This window comes from Mesoplodon bidens, assembly GCF_964165515.1.
Source record: "Mesoplodon bidens genome assembly, chromosome: 1".
Taxonomy (NCBI): domain Eukaryota; kingdom Metazoa; phylum Chordata; class Mammalia; order Artiodactyla; family Ziphiidae; genus Mesoplodon; species Mesoplodon bidens.
Window position 1 is genome coordinate 43,348,005 of NC_138176.1, and position 15,493 is coordinate 43,363,497.

At 35.8% G+C, this 15,493-nt stretch overlaps 1 protein-coding gene across 7 annotated transcripts in view; it reads right to left on the reverse strand.

Moving 5' to 3' along the window:
• PCDH15 (protocadherin related 15) overlaps positions 1–15,493 on the reverse strand; it is a gene marked incomplete at both ends in the record, with an annotated part of 718,913 nt that overhangs the window by 576,624 nt on the left and 126,796 nt on the right. For 5 of the 7 annotated variants that reach the window (XM_081238611.1, XM_081238610.1, XM_081238609.1 and 2 more), the window contains one exon: positions 4,974–5,039. In XM_081238611.1, the coding sequence (XP_081094737.1) occupies positions 4,974–5,039 (66 nt within the window). Of the gene's footprint in view, positions 1–4,973; positions 5,040–5,554; positions 5,570–15,493 lie in introns of all 7 variants that reach the window. The other 2 variants (XM_081238612.1, XM_081238608.1) reach the window with 1 other exon arrangement.

Consider the following 15,493-nt stretch of genomic DNA (forward strand, 5'->3'; position numbering starts at 1 on the left):
GTGATTTTTGACAACAGAAGGAAAAGGATGATGATGAGCAACTTGCAAATGCCCCTCAACAACATAATTGTTTCTAATGAACTATCAACTTCCCTTCGCCTCCCTAGCTCCATGCTTGGGCCAGAGAAACCCCACAGAAGGAGTGACCAACTGAATTCATTGTTTCTTTCTATAACCTCCTCTACCTCCCTAGAAGTACAGGAGGGTCTGTAATACTCAACCCAGTTCACACCTGGTTCTGCCATGTGCACTGACCAGGACACATTCTCATTGAATCAGCTGTGGCATCCTCTGTTGACAGCTACTTTCATAATGTGAAGACACTCTATCATCTTTCATCTCTCAAATTTGCTGTGAGCCCACAATATCTTAACTGGAAATCCATAAAGAACATTTAGGATGAGCCTCCTAATCTCTCACCTACATAGTGATATCCTTTTGCATCTGAGCCTGTTTATTTTTGTACAATTATGGTGTATGTTCAAACCATGACTTCAAATCATTTTCTTGTCCCCTTGACTCAGCACTGCCTATATATTTACCCAGTTTCTAAGAATTAGTCTGAACCAGTCATTCCAAAGTCTTTTTGAATGCCATTCCATAGTTGTTGTAAAGCAGCCAGGGCCCTGACTTGGCTGGCACCCAGAGGCAAGCTTTAAATAGTTCCAGTGTAACTGTTCCTGACCTCACTCCTTCCAGTAAGGACTGAATGCCATTAGGCAACTCTGAGTCCAGTGAATCTAAAAATGTATTTTCAGAAATATTTTTTTAAAACTTAGTTTTTTTTAGAGCAGTGTTTTAAGTTCACAGTGAAAAGGAGAGGGAGACAGAGTTTTCCCATATACCCCTTGGCCCCCTTCCCCCCGACATGCATAGTCTTCCCCATTATCAACATCATTCACTCGAATGGTACTTTTTTTTTTTAACCAAGGATGAACCTACATTGACACATCATAATCAGCCAAAGTCCACAGTTTACCTTAGGTTTCCTTTTGGTGGTGTACATTCTATTGGTTTGGACAAATGTATTATGACATGTATCCATCCTTAGAATATCATTCAGAGTGTTTTCACTGCCCTAAAAATCCTCTTTGCTCTGCTTATCTTCCCCCAAATCACCCCTGGAAACTACTGATATTTTAATTTTTCCCATATTTTTATCTTTTCCAGAATGTCATAGTTGAAATTGTACAGTACATGTTTCCTTTGGCTTGGTTTCTTTCACTTAGTAAAATGCACCAAAGTCTCCTCCATGTCTTTTCATGGCTCTTGATAGCTCATTTGTTTTTAGTCTGTACTTGTCTGGATGTACATAGTTTACTTATCTATTCACTTACTAAAGACATCTTGCTTACTTCCAAGTTTGGGCAATTATGAATTAAGCTGCTGTAAATGTTCATGTGCAGGTTTTTGTGTATACATAAGCTTTTCTGGAAAAAAAATTTGGATAATTTTAAATAATCTAAGTCTGTTGCTTGGTACACATTCTCCTCTCTAAATGCAAATACTCATTAAACATTTTCTACATACTAGTTCTAGAGCTTTCTGGTGGTGGTCAGGAACCAATGTGATTCTCTTAATGGGTTGACTTTGTGTTCTTACCACATAAGCTTGATTTTCTGGTAGTTGTGATGAAAATAAACTCCAGGTTCAGATCGAGGGTGATATAATAAATCTGTTATCAATATACTACTGAGGACAAGGACCAAGGAGAGGAACAATCTAACAGGTCCCAGGGTGAAAAAGAAGTTTATGGATCTCTACCTGTTAAATTTTTAATTCTTTAAAACATATACAGATGTGTAAATTAATTTAGCATATATATTCATAAAAAGGAAGTATTTCCATCCCACAGAGTATAAAAATCTTGAAATATGCAGATGCATGTGACAAATAGTGGACATTCTATGAATGTACCTTAGTGACTTATATAAGAAAATTAAGTATATATTTTAAAATACCTGAGTTAAAAAAATACCCGAGTTATTTAAAAGCTATACTATAGTAGTATAGTAGAGGATGTATTTGGCAATGGAGATTGTTCTGCTGTAGACATCAATAAAGTAAGCCAAAGCAAGTTGACACCCAAACTTACTAGTTTGGCTTAATAAAGGATTTGCTATGCCTTACTTTTATGAAGCCCCAGAACATTTAAATATAGGTGCTTATTTTTCTTGTAAAATAGGATACCCACATGTTTTATTACTACCAATTAAAAAGATGCAAGAAAAAAGAAACCAAGAGTTTAAGAGCCAGACTAGTATTAACTGTCGTATTGGGAAGTTTCTTAGATTACCTAAAGAAAAATATGAAAACACTTTCATGGATTGTTTCCTTTAGACTTTTAAGGCAAGAATGATTGCACACTACATTGTAATATCTGGCAGAGGTTCATTTGATCACCATATTTTTAGAAATTTAATGTGAAAGAGAAATGTAAAACCTTTAATCTCTAGATTGGTATTTATACTCCTTATGATGACACTCAAATAACTTGGCAGCATTCTGAGTAGTTGGAAGTTTCTACAAAATATGCCAATTAAAGAGCACAGCAACTACATCATGTCACATTCTTCTAAAATATAAATATTGAACTTTCACCACATGCCATCATGCAGAACTTCTATGACAACATCTTTGTAGACTTCCTGAGCTCCTTTAAAAAGTGGGATCTAATCAACACAAGGAAAGGTAAAATATCATTACTGTGGCTATAATTATCTGGTTGGCAAAATAAGCTCTATATAGAATTACATGTTAAAACAACTATTTAGTAAAATTAAATGCTTTAGTTCAGCTCAGCTTACATGTTCAAGGGAATTGGTGAACAATGAGAAAATATAGATTGGTTTTCTATCACGTTTATTTTTTTGTCTCTGGTTAAAAAGCAATCTTTTTATTGTAGGACATTTAGAAAACAGATTTGTTGACAGGAAAGTAGTTAATGATAAACCATAATCTTACATGTGAGATGAAATTTTTCTGGTATAGTATTTTTTTTTTTTTTTTTTTTTTTTTTTTGCGGTATGCGGGCCTCTCACTGTTGTGGCCTCTCCCGCTGCGGAGCACAGGCTCCGGACGCGCAGGCCCAGCGGCCATGGCCCACGGGCCCAGCCGCTCCGTGGCATATGGGATCCTCCCGGACCGGGGCACGAACCCGTATCCCCTGCATCGGCAGGCGGACTCTCAACCACTGCGCCACCAGGGAGGCCCTGGTATAGTATTTTTATATATATATTTTTCTGTAGATACATATAGGACTTATTTCTAATTTATTTAAATGCATCCTAATAACTCATTATCTTCATATTCTTTCAAGCTCAATAGGGACTTTTTAAAAATAAAAAAAACGTTGGGCTTCCCTGGTGGCACAGTGGTTGAGTGTCCGCCTGCGGATTCAGGGGACACGGGTTCGTGCCCCTGTCTGGGAAGATCCCACATGCCGTGGAGCGGCTGGGCCCGTGAGCCATGGCCACTGAGCCTGTGCGTCCCGAGCCTGTGCTCCACAACAGGAGAGGCCACAAGAGTGAGAGGCCCGCATACCGCAAAAACATAAAAAAATAAAATGTATTCTTTAAAAAAAAAATAAAATAAAATAAAAAAACGTGTAATTTTTATAATATTTCTATAATTTAGTACAGACACTTACATTTGTTTAAACAAAGGCCAGCAGTGTTGTAGACATTTTTGGCTGATTCCAAAGGAAGTGAAAGATGTTCAAGAATAAAAATTTATGACAATTCTTCTAAGAAGTAAAATAAATGTTTCTAGTAAAACATAATAAATACTGATACATGATAAAGTGAACCAACACAGGTATTATGTGTACTATAGAAATTTTCAAAATACACGTAGGTTGAATTTCAGGGAAAAGTCACTTTCCAATAAACCACTTGACATTCTTTTTTAAAAAGACATCAATCTGGCAAAACAGTGTTGAGCCTAGACAGAAATTACAAATCAAACCCAGTGGAAAGTCTGTTACAGAATTAGTAGACAAAATGAGTCACAGAACATTCTCATTTTAAGATAGTTTGAAATAGAAACCAAGACTCAAGGGATTTCCACTTTACTGTTACCTAATAGAGGAGGAGAATCTCTAAATATCTGTAAAGTTTAGAGAGACTAAGAGAGTGTTGGGGAACAAAAATGCCAATTTTTTGTTAAGGAAAATTAAATTTTTGAAGATTGTAATATAAATTAGGAATTAGTTGTTAATTATGGCAGACTGAGTGAAAATTCAGATTTCCTCCTCTGCTCTAGACCTTTTGTCAGTTTTCTGTTCCCAAGCACTTTGCTTTCCTAGTAACTATTTATTTTTTAAGATTTTTTTTCATGTGGACCATTTTAAAAGTCCTTATTGAATTTCTTACAATATTGCTTCTGTTTTATGTTTTTTTGGTTTTTTTGGCCACGAGGCATGTGGGATCTTAGCTCTGTGACCAGGAATCAAACCCACACCCCTTGCATTGGAAGGCAAAGTCTTAACCACTGGACCACCAGGGAAGTCCCCCTAGTAACTATTCTTAAATCACCATGTCTAATGGATTATGGATCTTAATCCTTACCAGATTGTAGCAAATTTAAATTAGCAGTGCAGAGCTTACCTTGTGGTCCATTTCTTTTGGAGAAATACACTAGATAACAGTATGTGTGATAATCAACTCTACCTATTGACAAAGAAAAGTTCTAGCCAGTATCTAGATGCATTCTTAGACTGATTGTGAATCAGATGACTTCTCTGCAATCAAAACTAAACATTTCTATTCATTAAGTCTCTCATAATGTAATCCAAATAAAGTATTTCCAGTTAATGTCCTAATTTAAACTCATACAGGGAAGAAATTAAAGATGAACTGTCAGTGGATTTGCTTTGAAGCTTTCATTTAGTACTTCCACACATATCAAATCTAGGTTTGAAATGAGAAATCCCTCTTAGATTAGGTCACTTTTAAAACACATGGCTTACTCACCATTCCGACTCTCTTCATCAATGGCAACTATGGTGGCTGGCGGTCCCCCCCTAGCTAGTTTGCAATCTAAAGAGAAAACAAGACAAATTAAGAAGAAGCTACTGCAGGAGCACTCACCCTGAGATTAAATTCATTGAGATGTATATTGATATTTAAAAAGAAAAATCCTACAATCAAATTAATATGCATCATTTCTTTTAACAATTTTTTATTTTTAAAAAATTCTTGTAAGAGCTATATAGATTCCTTACCACATTGTAACAAAGACACTTTGTATGCCATGAAACTGTTCAAATCTTACTGGAAAACACCAGCAGAGACCACTGGAGAGCAGAGGTCCTTCAGGACAGAGATAACAGGATGGTAATTTAACCCATAAAAACAACATAAAGGGATGATTAACAAGGATAAATTGTAATTAAAGCATCACAACAGAAACAAACATGATTGAACCTTAATTGTAATAAAGGATCTAATTAAAAAGAGTGAATAGATCTTTAATAATGTTCTAAAGAGTATAAAACAAAGACAGACAAGCAATGTTCATGAGGTTGTTTGAGATTTTATTTTTGTCATCTTACCCTCATATTGCCAGTCTGGAGTCAAAAGTATAGAGTCATCAATGGAAGCAGATCAGAAAAATGAAAGAAAGGAAGAAAGAATACATGTATATATTTAGCGAGGATTTAAAGACATAAATAGCATTATACAATAACAGATACATCACCTAATGATTTCTGGAAATGAAATATATAAAATCCTTAGATTTTTGTAATTCTAACACAGTAGTAACAAGTTAACTTGATAATATGTCATTAACATCTTAAAAATTATAGATCAACTCGAACATAACATACAGTACACCTATGTGTCTTATGAAAATGTAAATAAAATTATTTATGAATTGTCTACTATCCCTGTGTTGAACAAACCTTAAGAATAGTGCCTGTCAATCAGTAGTGATTAATTTGTTATTTCAAACAATGCTAATACCGAAGTATCTCATGATAATGAACATATAAATAGTATCATGAGCTATAACATCCATGATAATTAAAATATGAAGGTTTTGCCTGGAAGATGTCAAAAGTACACTTCTGAGACATAAAGCACTCCCCCAGGAGGTACTCGGTCAGCCTGATAGGGCTGTGTCACACAGTTAAATGTACATGGCACAGTCCTGTGACTGCAACATAAACTGGCTTAAAGCCATCCAAGTATGTGTGCTATTTGGAAGATGATTTCAAGGTTTACTATTTATCTATTAAAATTCTGCTATTATGTACATGGGCATGAATAAAAAAGGCTTTGGCAAGCATTGTTCTATATTGTAAGATATGTGCTCTCCCATATGAAGCTTAAAATATCAGAAATCTCCAGTTTTTCTCTCTTCATCCTGGTCAGTATTCAAGGAGTTTCAGGTCACAGCATTTTTAGATCTAAAATATTGCATTACACTTCATCCTCTCCTTCCTATACCCCCTGACATAGCACAGATCCTCACTATTTGTCACCACTACTCTTGCAGTGGTTTCCTCACTGATCTCCTAGAAGCTTTGTTCTCATTCTGCATTCATTTATTAATTTCACGAGAATTATTTTATGCACCCAAATCAAAGGTAAAATAATGGTACTTCTCTGCACAAAGAACTTGAGTTTCCTTTGGAGTGAAGAAAATTATCTTCGAATATCATTCAAAGGATGTCATGGTCTTAACATTGTTTACTTAGAATTAAGCACTGTGCCCTTCAGTCACATCAGAGCCCTTACTCTTGTTAGAATATATCTCGCATTATTAAGGAAGTTTTGTCACCTAAATTCATTTCTGCCTCTACTCCTGCCTGGCTAGTCTCTGCTTCTGTTGGTAGAACTAGATTTCACCTATTCCATGAAAACTTGTCTATTTCCCCAGTCAGAATTTATCTTTTACTTCCATGTTCTCATAATACTTTGTTCATCTAGTTTTTTATTCATCTATGCATTCAAAAATTATTCAGTCAAATTTGTAGATAACTTACTACGTGCTGAACATGGGAATTAAAAACCAACAACTTCTTTCATCATGGATCTGAGTCATCAGATAAAAGACTCATAAACAACCACATAGGTATGGCACAGTGTGGTCTATGTGAGTCAGTTCTTTAATAAATTCATTAACAACACAAACGATTAAAATACAGAGAATGCCTGCTGGGAGTGGAAATGGGATACACAAGAAGGCAGAGGCAATCTGTGGAAAGAATAAAGGAAACATGACCAGTTCTTACAAGATGCAATTCTTGGATTACCAACATGCCTTCTGTTTGTATTTCAAAGAGTAGTTACCTTTCAATACTATTTTCGCTCTCCTCACTCTCCTTCTCTTTCTCCCTCCCTCCCTCCATATAATATATATATATATATATATATAATATTTATATATGAGGTCACTGCCTTAGTTAAGATCCTCATAGCTGCAAAGTAGAGAAAAAGTGTGGTGAATCTGCATGTGAATATTGATAGAGGCATAGATATTTAATCAATAACTTTATAGGCAGCCAGGATACAGGGAAAGGAAAGAAGGAGAAAGCTAGGCATACATATACAAAAACCTCTCACCATTTGGTTACTATTACATTTATGTGTAGACTTTTTCTACACATCTAAGTCAAGTATGACTCCCCATATTCCAGCCCTACCTCCCTCCCTTGCCCTTCCCAATCTCAGTTCATTCTTTAGCCACAACAAACCAAGTTTGCTGTGCCATCTGCCAAAATGCCCTTCCTCATCTTCTACCCCTGGTTAACTTCTGTTTCTCTTTCAAGAACCTGGCAAGGAATCACATCTTCTAGAAAATCTTCCTTGTTGTCTAGATTAAATGCCTCTTCTCTGCATTCCTTCAATATACACTGTATTCCACTGGAAAAATTACTTCATAAAAAATATATTAGTATTTTCTTCTCATAAAAGCTCTTTCAGACCAAGTCTGTGTCACATTTATATATCTAAGTAACCTCAGAATCAGACTAGAGTTGATCCTGAAAGGATGTTTGTTGAATTTTTCTGAACTGCAGTCAGCCCAGCTGCAGTCTCTCATTGAATATCCCTCCATGAGTGCTGCTCAGAAGTCACCGTTCTCATTATGTCCTCACCAACAGAAACAGCCCAGGAATATAAGTGCAGCTACAGTTCCTCCCAGTCAGACCCCTTTAGATGACTTTCACTCAGCTTTATTCTTTTAGCAGCTTCCAAAACCCCACAATAAGATATTTTTCATACCCAACCAACAAACTTTCTTTATTCTGAATCAAAACAAAAATGATTAAAAATTTTTGACTCAAACACTAATGAAGAGAGGTTAGTCAGATACATAAAAGTAATCTATTAATAACATTGTTCACAACAGCCTAAGTGTTTGCTTTGGAATGATGTGTTCATGAAAGTATAATTAGTTTTGAAATGCACAGAAATATTTTTAATGACAAGTATATTCAGAACTGTCTTGAAAAAAAGTAATTTTGGATGGAGTAACCAGGATGTATCATGTATGCAAAATATCCAAATGGAGATCAAAGTGAAAACTAGAAAGCAATTTGGGGGCTGGGTGATCCTGCTCTCTACGGTCTATGGATAATCTGTCTGCCAAGGAAAGACAGGTTAGCTGATGATGCCTGTGCCTTGGAAACAAACTTCTGTAATCTATTTAATTTCACCCTTGACTGTCCAGGTTAAATCACAAATTCATTGTTTTTCTTGCCTCAAAATTCTAACCACTCAGGCCCCTACCTGATTCCCATATCCAATTTGTTGTAAAGTGCAGGATATGAATACAAATAGCTGAATGCCCAGTGTTATTTATTTCCACAAATTTGTCATCAAGCTAAAAATAAGCCATATATTTTTTCTGTATATTTTAAAATTTCATGCAACAAATCAGATTAAAACCTAAAAATGTATTAGCAAGATATGGAATGACTGGTTTCAAATGAAATGAACCTGAGATATGCTGTTCTTATTATGACATGAAGCTTAAGATCATGTTACTGTACAAAGGGAGTATCCAGAATTGTCCATATATGTTCATTCCTTACTAGGAAGAGAGAACAACCAGGTAGACCCTATTTCCACCTTAGCCTAGTCTCAAAACTTCCATTTAAGTTCAAACAATGTCTGTTTTTAAAAAAATATTGTATTTATTTATTTTTGGCTGCTTTGGTTCTTCCCTGCTATGCACGGAGTTTGCAGAGAGTGGGGGCTACTCTTCGTTGCAATGTGTGGACTTCTCATTGCGGTGACTTCACTTGTTTCGGAGCTCGGGCTCTAGGCACGTGGGCTTCAGTAGTTATGGCACACGTGCTCAGTAGTTGTGCCTTGTGGGCTCTAGAGCGCAGGCTCAGTAGTTATGGCGCATGGGCTTAGTTGCTCCACGGCATGTGGGATCTTCCCAGACCAGGGCTGGAACCCGTGTCCCCTGCACTGGCAGGCAGACTCTTAACCACTGCACCACCAGGGAAGCCCCAAACAATGTCTTTTAAATAAAATTTCAAATATATTGACTTTTTTCTTATATTAACGTGGCAATTGCCATCAATATGTCCAATGATTAGCATATTTCCTGCCTAGACCCCTCCTCTGAGTCTGGGTCCTGCTGCTCAGACAACATCTGTACTTGCAATTTCAAAGGTGCTATAAATGTAACTCTCCAAAATGGATCCTAGTTGCTACCCCTCAGACCATACCTGGCCTTTTCCAGTATGTACTATTTCAGTGAATAACACAATTTTGCACCAAGTTGCATAAACCAGAAACCAGGGGGTCACCTTTGAGCCTGCCCATCACACTTGCTTTTCTGTGTTGAATCCCTCAATAAATCTTGACTTTCATCACTACAGAAAAACTTCTTATATCCACCTACAGCTTTCAATCTGATGTCACTATGCTAATCCAATCTCTTACCTAGTCTAACAGGTTTTCCTAACTGTTCACCCTACAGGCAATCTTGTCCCACTCTTTTAATTTTCTATCTTTAACCACAGTGATCTTTTACAAATTAAAACATGCTTACCAGTTAATGATGTACCATTGCTTTTATGTTAAAACAAAACTTTCATAGTCTACAACTCTCTGTATAGTATGATTTTAGAATGAAAACCAAAATTTATGTCCTACAAGGTCCTGCATGATACCACCTTCTCCTTCCTCTCCAGTCTCATCGATTTCCATGTTCTCACTTGCTCTCTGCATTCCAGACAGGTTTTTCTTTTCTTTTCTTTAATCATGCTATCTTTTGTCCTGAGCTACCTAAAGATCTTTCCAGATTGCATTATTTCTTATTTCTAATCTTCACACTCAACCCATTATTCACTTATATATTCTTTAGATTTTAACTTGTGCTTCACTTTTCCAAAGAAATCATTTCCAATCCCCAGGTTCCCTGATATTTACTCAGTTAATTCTGCCTTCTAATATCAAGTTATGAATACCTGACTCCTCACTGACAGAAGACGCAGTGATAATCTAGATCTTGTTTCTGTTCCTCAGAGTTGTGTTCCCAGGGCAAAGTTCCTGCCACATAGTTGTCAGCAACTGTTTCTTGAATGCAAAAATGAAGAGCCTCAACCAAATTTGCAACAATTTTTCAAAAGCCCTCTATAACTTAATCTTTTTTCTTTTTAACATTTGACATGTCATTTTCATATAAAAATAATGGGGAAAGAATGTGTAACAAATTAGTTATTAAAAGACAGGACCACTGATACTACCTCAGCAGAAATGCGAAGGGTAGCACCACATGCCACCTGAAAATATGTCACTTTGGCATGTGGAGCTGAAGGCAATAAAGACCCAGCAGACTCAGCAAAAGCCTTTTTTTTTTTTCCTCCTTTTAACAGCCTAAAAGAATTTAGAAAGGGGGCCTGTACCAGGAAGAGAGCTATTACTAGAGATAATTTTTTCATCTGAGAGAAGTTTCTGCATGCAGGGCAAACATTTGTTTATGGAACATTTCCTTTTCTCATCTTCCTGTGAACTCCCCCTTTCCCTTTGAAGTCTCCAACCACTTATCCCTTTCCTTAGCTCAGGATGGTATTTAAGCCTCAATTGCCTGGTTGTGTTTGAGTCTCATATTTTTGTACATAATTAAATTTGTTTTTCCCCTGTTAATTGTACTATTACAGGGAGGTCTCAGTCAAGAACCTAGAAATGTAGAAGAAAAATTTTTCCTTCCCTATGAGGAAAAAGCTACTATTCAAGTAAAGAAAGAGACAGTTTTGTAGGAATTCAAGATTTTGAGGGATTAGTTATGAAAGATCATAGAGAGCTCAGAATTATAAAGAGGAGTAATGAAAAGAGAAAGAGAAATTTTTCACTTGTTTCCAATTATCTATAGTTTCTATTAGAATTCTACACTCTGACCATCCAATTGACTGAACTGAAGAACTATTATGGAGCAAACTTACTCCAATATCCTATTAAAGGCAAGGATGCATTCCAGGTTCCTTCATGATTTTATCAAATTGCATCTTAAAGAAATAAAACTCAAAGACCTCAGATATCAAAGCTCTCATGATATCAAAGATCACAAATACTTTTGTGTCAGTCTTTTAGAACTTTTACTCGGCCATTTCCTTACCAGCTCCCTATGAGTATCAGTGAATTATTCTAGCACTTAGCAGAGTGTTCGACATACGATACTCATTCAATATATTTGTTGAACTAGGGAACATCTTCCGCCATCGTAAAGGAATAAAACAAATAACCAATTAAATCATTATTATTCATCAATTCAAATTTTTTGGGGAGTGTTGAAAGTGTTAAAGGAATTGATTCCTAGTACAGTATAGAGCTTAAGAACATGTGCTTTGGAGTCAGAAAACCAATTTTTACATCCTAACCTTGGCTTTTAATAGCTGTGTAAATTAAGTAGATTATTAACTTCTTATACCTCAGTTTAGGTAAATTGGTGTAATAGTAGGTATAACTACTTCATAGATTTATTACAAGTATAAATGAGGTAATCTATAATAACTTCATTTTGCCTGGCAAAATGTACAGGCAGAATAGATACACCTTAATTTGTACAGTATCATTATTTTAAGGAATGTATTAGGAAAATCGTTCCTATTTTTTTCCCTTTGATCAAAAGGTGGCAGAGAATCCCTTGGATTTCCCTAAGTTTTCAGTGAGGGCTGATCTTATTACATATGTGGTTGTGAAGTGCATTCTCAGTAAGAATAAAAGCAGCCACATGACATGTCACTGATGGTCTGTATGGACAGAAAAATTGGAATTCTTGTGCCAGATATCAACCTAGAACCACTATCCTGGACTGAATTTACTAGAGGCAAATAGAATCCTTGAACTCCAGGTTGTAGAAAATAAGGTGCTCACAATGACCCACTGGTCCCACAATAGTCTGGAAATGCATTGGTGTCCAAATGATCTAGCAGAAAGATCATGAAAGAGTCACAGATATTCTGAAAACTCTACTCTTTTCAACTTCCTCTATTATCACTTTGGATATTCAAAGTCATCTGGTGTTTCTTATCTAGAAGCTTTCATTTTCATAAACACACACACACACACACACACACGCACACATTTTCTCTCCCCTATCCCTCTCCATCTCCCTCTGGATCAGTCACTTAGTTCAAAGCAATTTGGCCTCTCATTCAAAGGAGTACTGCACTCTCAAAATTTCTGGCTGCACAAACATTTTATTTTCAATTTGCTTGTCACAAGCAGTAGCAGAGAGACTATTCTTACATTTTTCTGTTGATCTTTGGAATATTCATTTCCAGGAAAATACACATAGGAGTGAAATCTTAGTATAAAAACTCCTTGTTTTACATTTTGAATTTCTCATTCAAAAGAAAAGGAGTTTGACCTTGAAATTTATAAGATCAATAGAACTATAAGGTGTAAAACTGCAGTCAACAAATAGACCATAACTGAATAAGCAAAATGAACTGAGTAAGCTAAAGGACATTACAAGTAAGTCATTTTCAATTCAAGAATAAGATATTAGCATTAATAGATTTCAAATATTACCATGGATGAAGGAAGGTGTATTTTATGATTCCTTAGTGTCATCATTAATTGGATAATATAATTTGATTACGATGTTCCAACAATATGGTCTAGTAATACCCACTGAAGTCATTAATGATTATTGTTCTACATCATTGCTTTCATTAGGACGATTTAAGTTGAGGCCATGGCTCCCTCAATCTCTACATTTTTTTCAAAAGTTACTATTTATTTCATATTCTAATTGGTCTATCAACAACAGTAAGATTTAAGATTTTTACATGGTTGGCATTTGGTGAGAGAAACCCATTCTCATTCTTAAGAAGTTAATGTATCTAAGTAATAAAAAGAAAGATAAATAAAGGGCTGCAGGAAGAAGGCAGAACAGGAACTGAGTTGTCAGAAGTCTGATCAGAAGATCAAGTAATAATTTTTTTTTTTTTTTTTTTGTGGTATGCGGGCCTCTCATTGTTGTGGCCTCTCCCGTTGTGGAGCACAGGCTCCGGACGCGCAGGCTCAGCGGCCATGGCTCATGGGCCTAGCCGCTCCACGGCATGTGGGATCTTCCCAGACCAGGGCATGAACCCATGTCCCCTGCATCAGCAGGCGGACTCTCAACCACTGTGCCACCAGGGAAGCCCTCAAGTAATACTTTTAAAATTATTTTTGTTCACTGGGAATATTACTATAATTCATTATTTTATAATTTCATGTAAATGCATTGTTAAATATGTTAGTATTTGTACCCAAGGGTAATGTTCTTACTTAATTCACACTACATGAGTTAGAAGCTCTTTGAGTTTTCTTTCCATTAATAGCAACAGTTTTTCCTTACTCATATAAACTTCTGTCACAGGATCATAACTACGTTTGAGGAATTTGACATGGATGGAATAGTTCTTGGTCCAAGGTATTTATGTCACCACTGAAATCAGAAGAAGCAGCACGGTATTGTGGTTATGGACATAGCCTTGGGAAACAGACTGTCTAGGTTCAATACTAGCCACATTTGAACACTTGTTAGCTTTTAAGATCTTTGAAAGTGACTTAAACTCTCTGTGGCTCAGTTGCATTAGTTGTAAAACTTAAATTATTCTATGGAATAGTGATTGGCATATAGAAGTGCTTTATAAGTTATTGTTAGGTCAATTCTATTCTAAACAAATGAGCTAATCACATACAAAATTTGTATATCTCTACATTTTAAAAGCAGTGACTTTTAAATATTTTTAATTAAGTAGTAGTTTCTTAAATTTTTCAATAATCAAAGGAAAGCCATATTTTATTAGCAGAACAAAATAGGCTTCATATATGTTAGCATTTTTGGTGTGCGTTTAGTGTACTGGAATAGCAACAATACATTTAATTATATGGCCACAGATTGCTAAGTATACATAGTTATAGCTGAATCAAGCAAAAGATCTTTCTAAAATTATCACAGGAATGCTTATAACTAAAATAAAAAAAATCTGCTTTGGTAATCTAATGTAAAGTGCATTTTGTACTCCTAAAAGCTCTTTACAAGATCTTGCTTTCTGTTACTCTAAAAATCTTCCTAAAAGGCTTTTTACATTGGCTTATTTTACCATATTATCTAATTTGTCTTTATGTTTTACAATTAACGTATAAGGGAAAAAGAAAGGGATAAAGATTTATGTCAATGAGGAAAATAAACTTATACAAAAAAAAACCACTTTTTGAAAAGCAGTTAAAGAATTTACATTCATATTTCTGCAAGCTAATTTATTTTATTTTCTAATTACTCTTTTTTTAACATCTTTATTGGAGTATAATTGCTTTACAATGGTGTGTTTGTTTCTGCTTTATAACAAAGTGAATCAGCTATATGTATACATATATCCCCATATCTCTTCCCTCTTGCATCTCCTTCTCTCCCACCCTCCCTATCCCACCCCTCTAGGTGGTCACAAAGCACGGAGCTGATCTCCCTGTGCTATGCTCCTGCTTCCCACTAGCTATTGATTTTACATTTGGTAGTGTAGTGTATATATGTCCATGCCACTCTCTCACTTTGTCCCAGCTTACCCTTCCCCCTCCCTGTGTCCTCAAGTCCATTCTCTAGTAGGTCTGCATCTTTATTCCCATCCTGCCCCTAGGTTCTTCATAACCTTTTTTGTTCCTTTTTAGATTCCATATATATGTGTTAGCATACAGTATTTGTTTCTCTCTTTCTGACTTACTTCACTCTGTATGACAGACTCTAGGTCCATCCATCTCACTACAAATAACTCAATTTCGTTTCTTTTTATGGCTGAGTAATATTCCATTGTATCTATGTGCCACATCTCCTTTATCCATTCATCTGTCATTGGACACTTAGGTTGCTTCCATATCCTGGCTATTGTAAATAGAGCTGCAGTGAACATTGTGGCACATGACTCTCTTTGAATTATGGTTTTCTCAGGGTATATGCCCAGTAGTGGGATTGCTGGGTCATATGGTAGTTCTATTTTTAGTTTTTTAAGGAACCTCCATACTGTTCTCCATAGTGG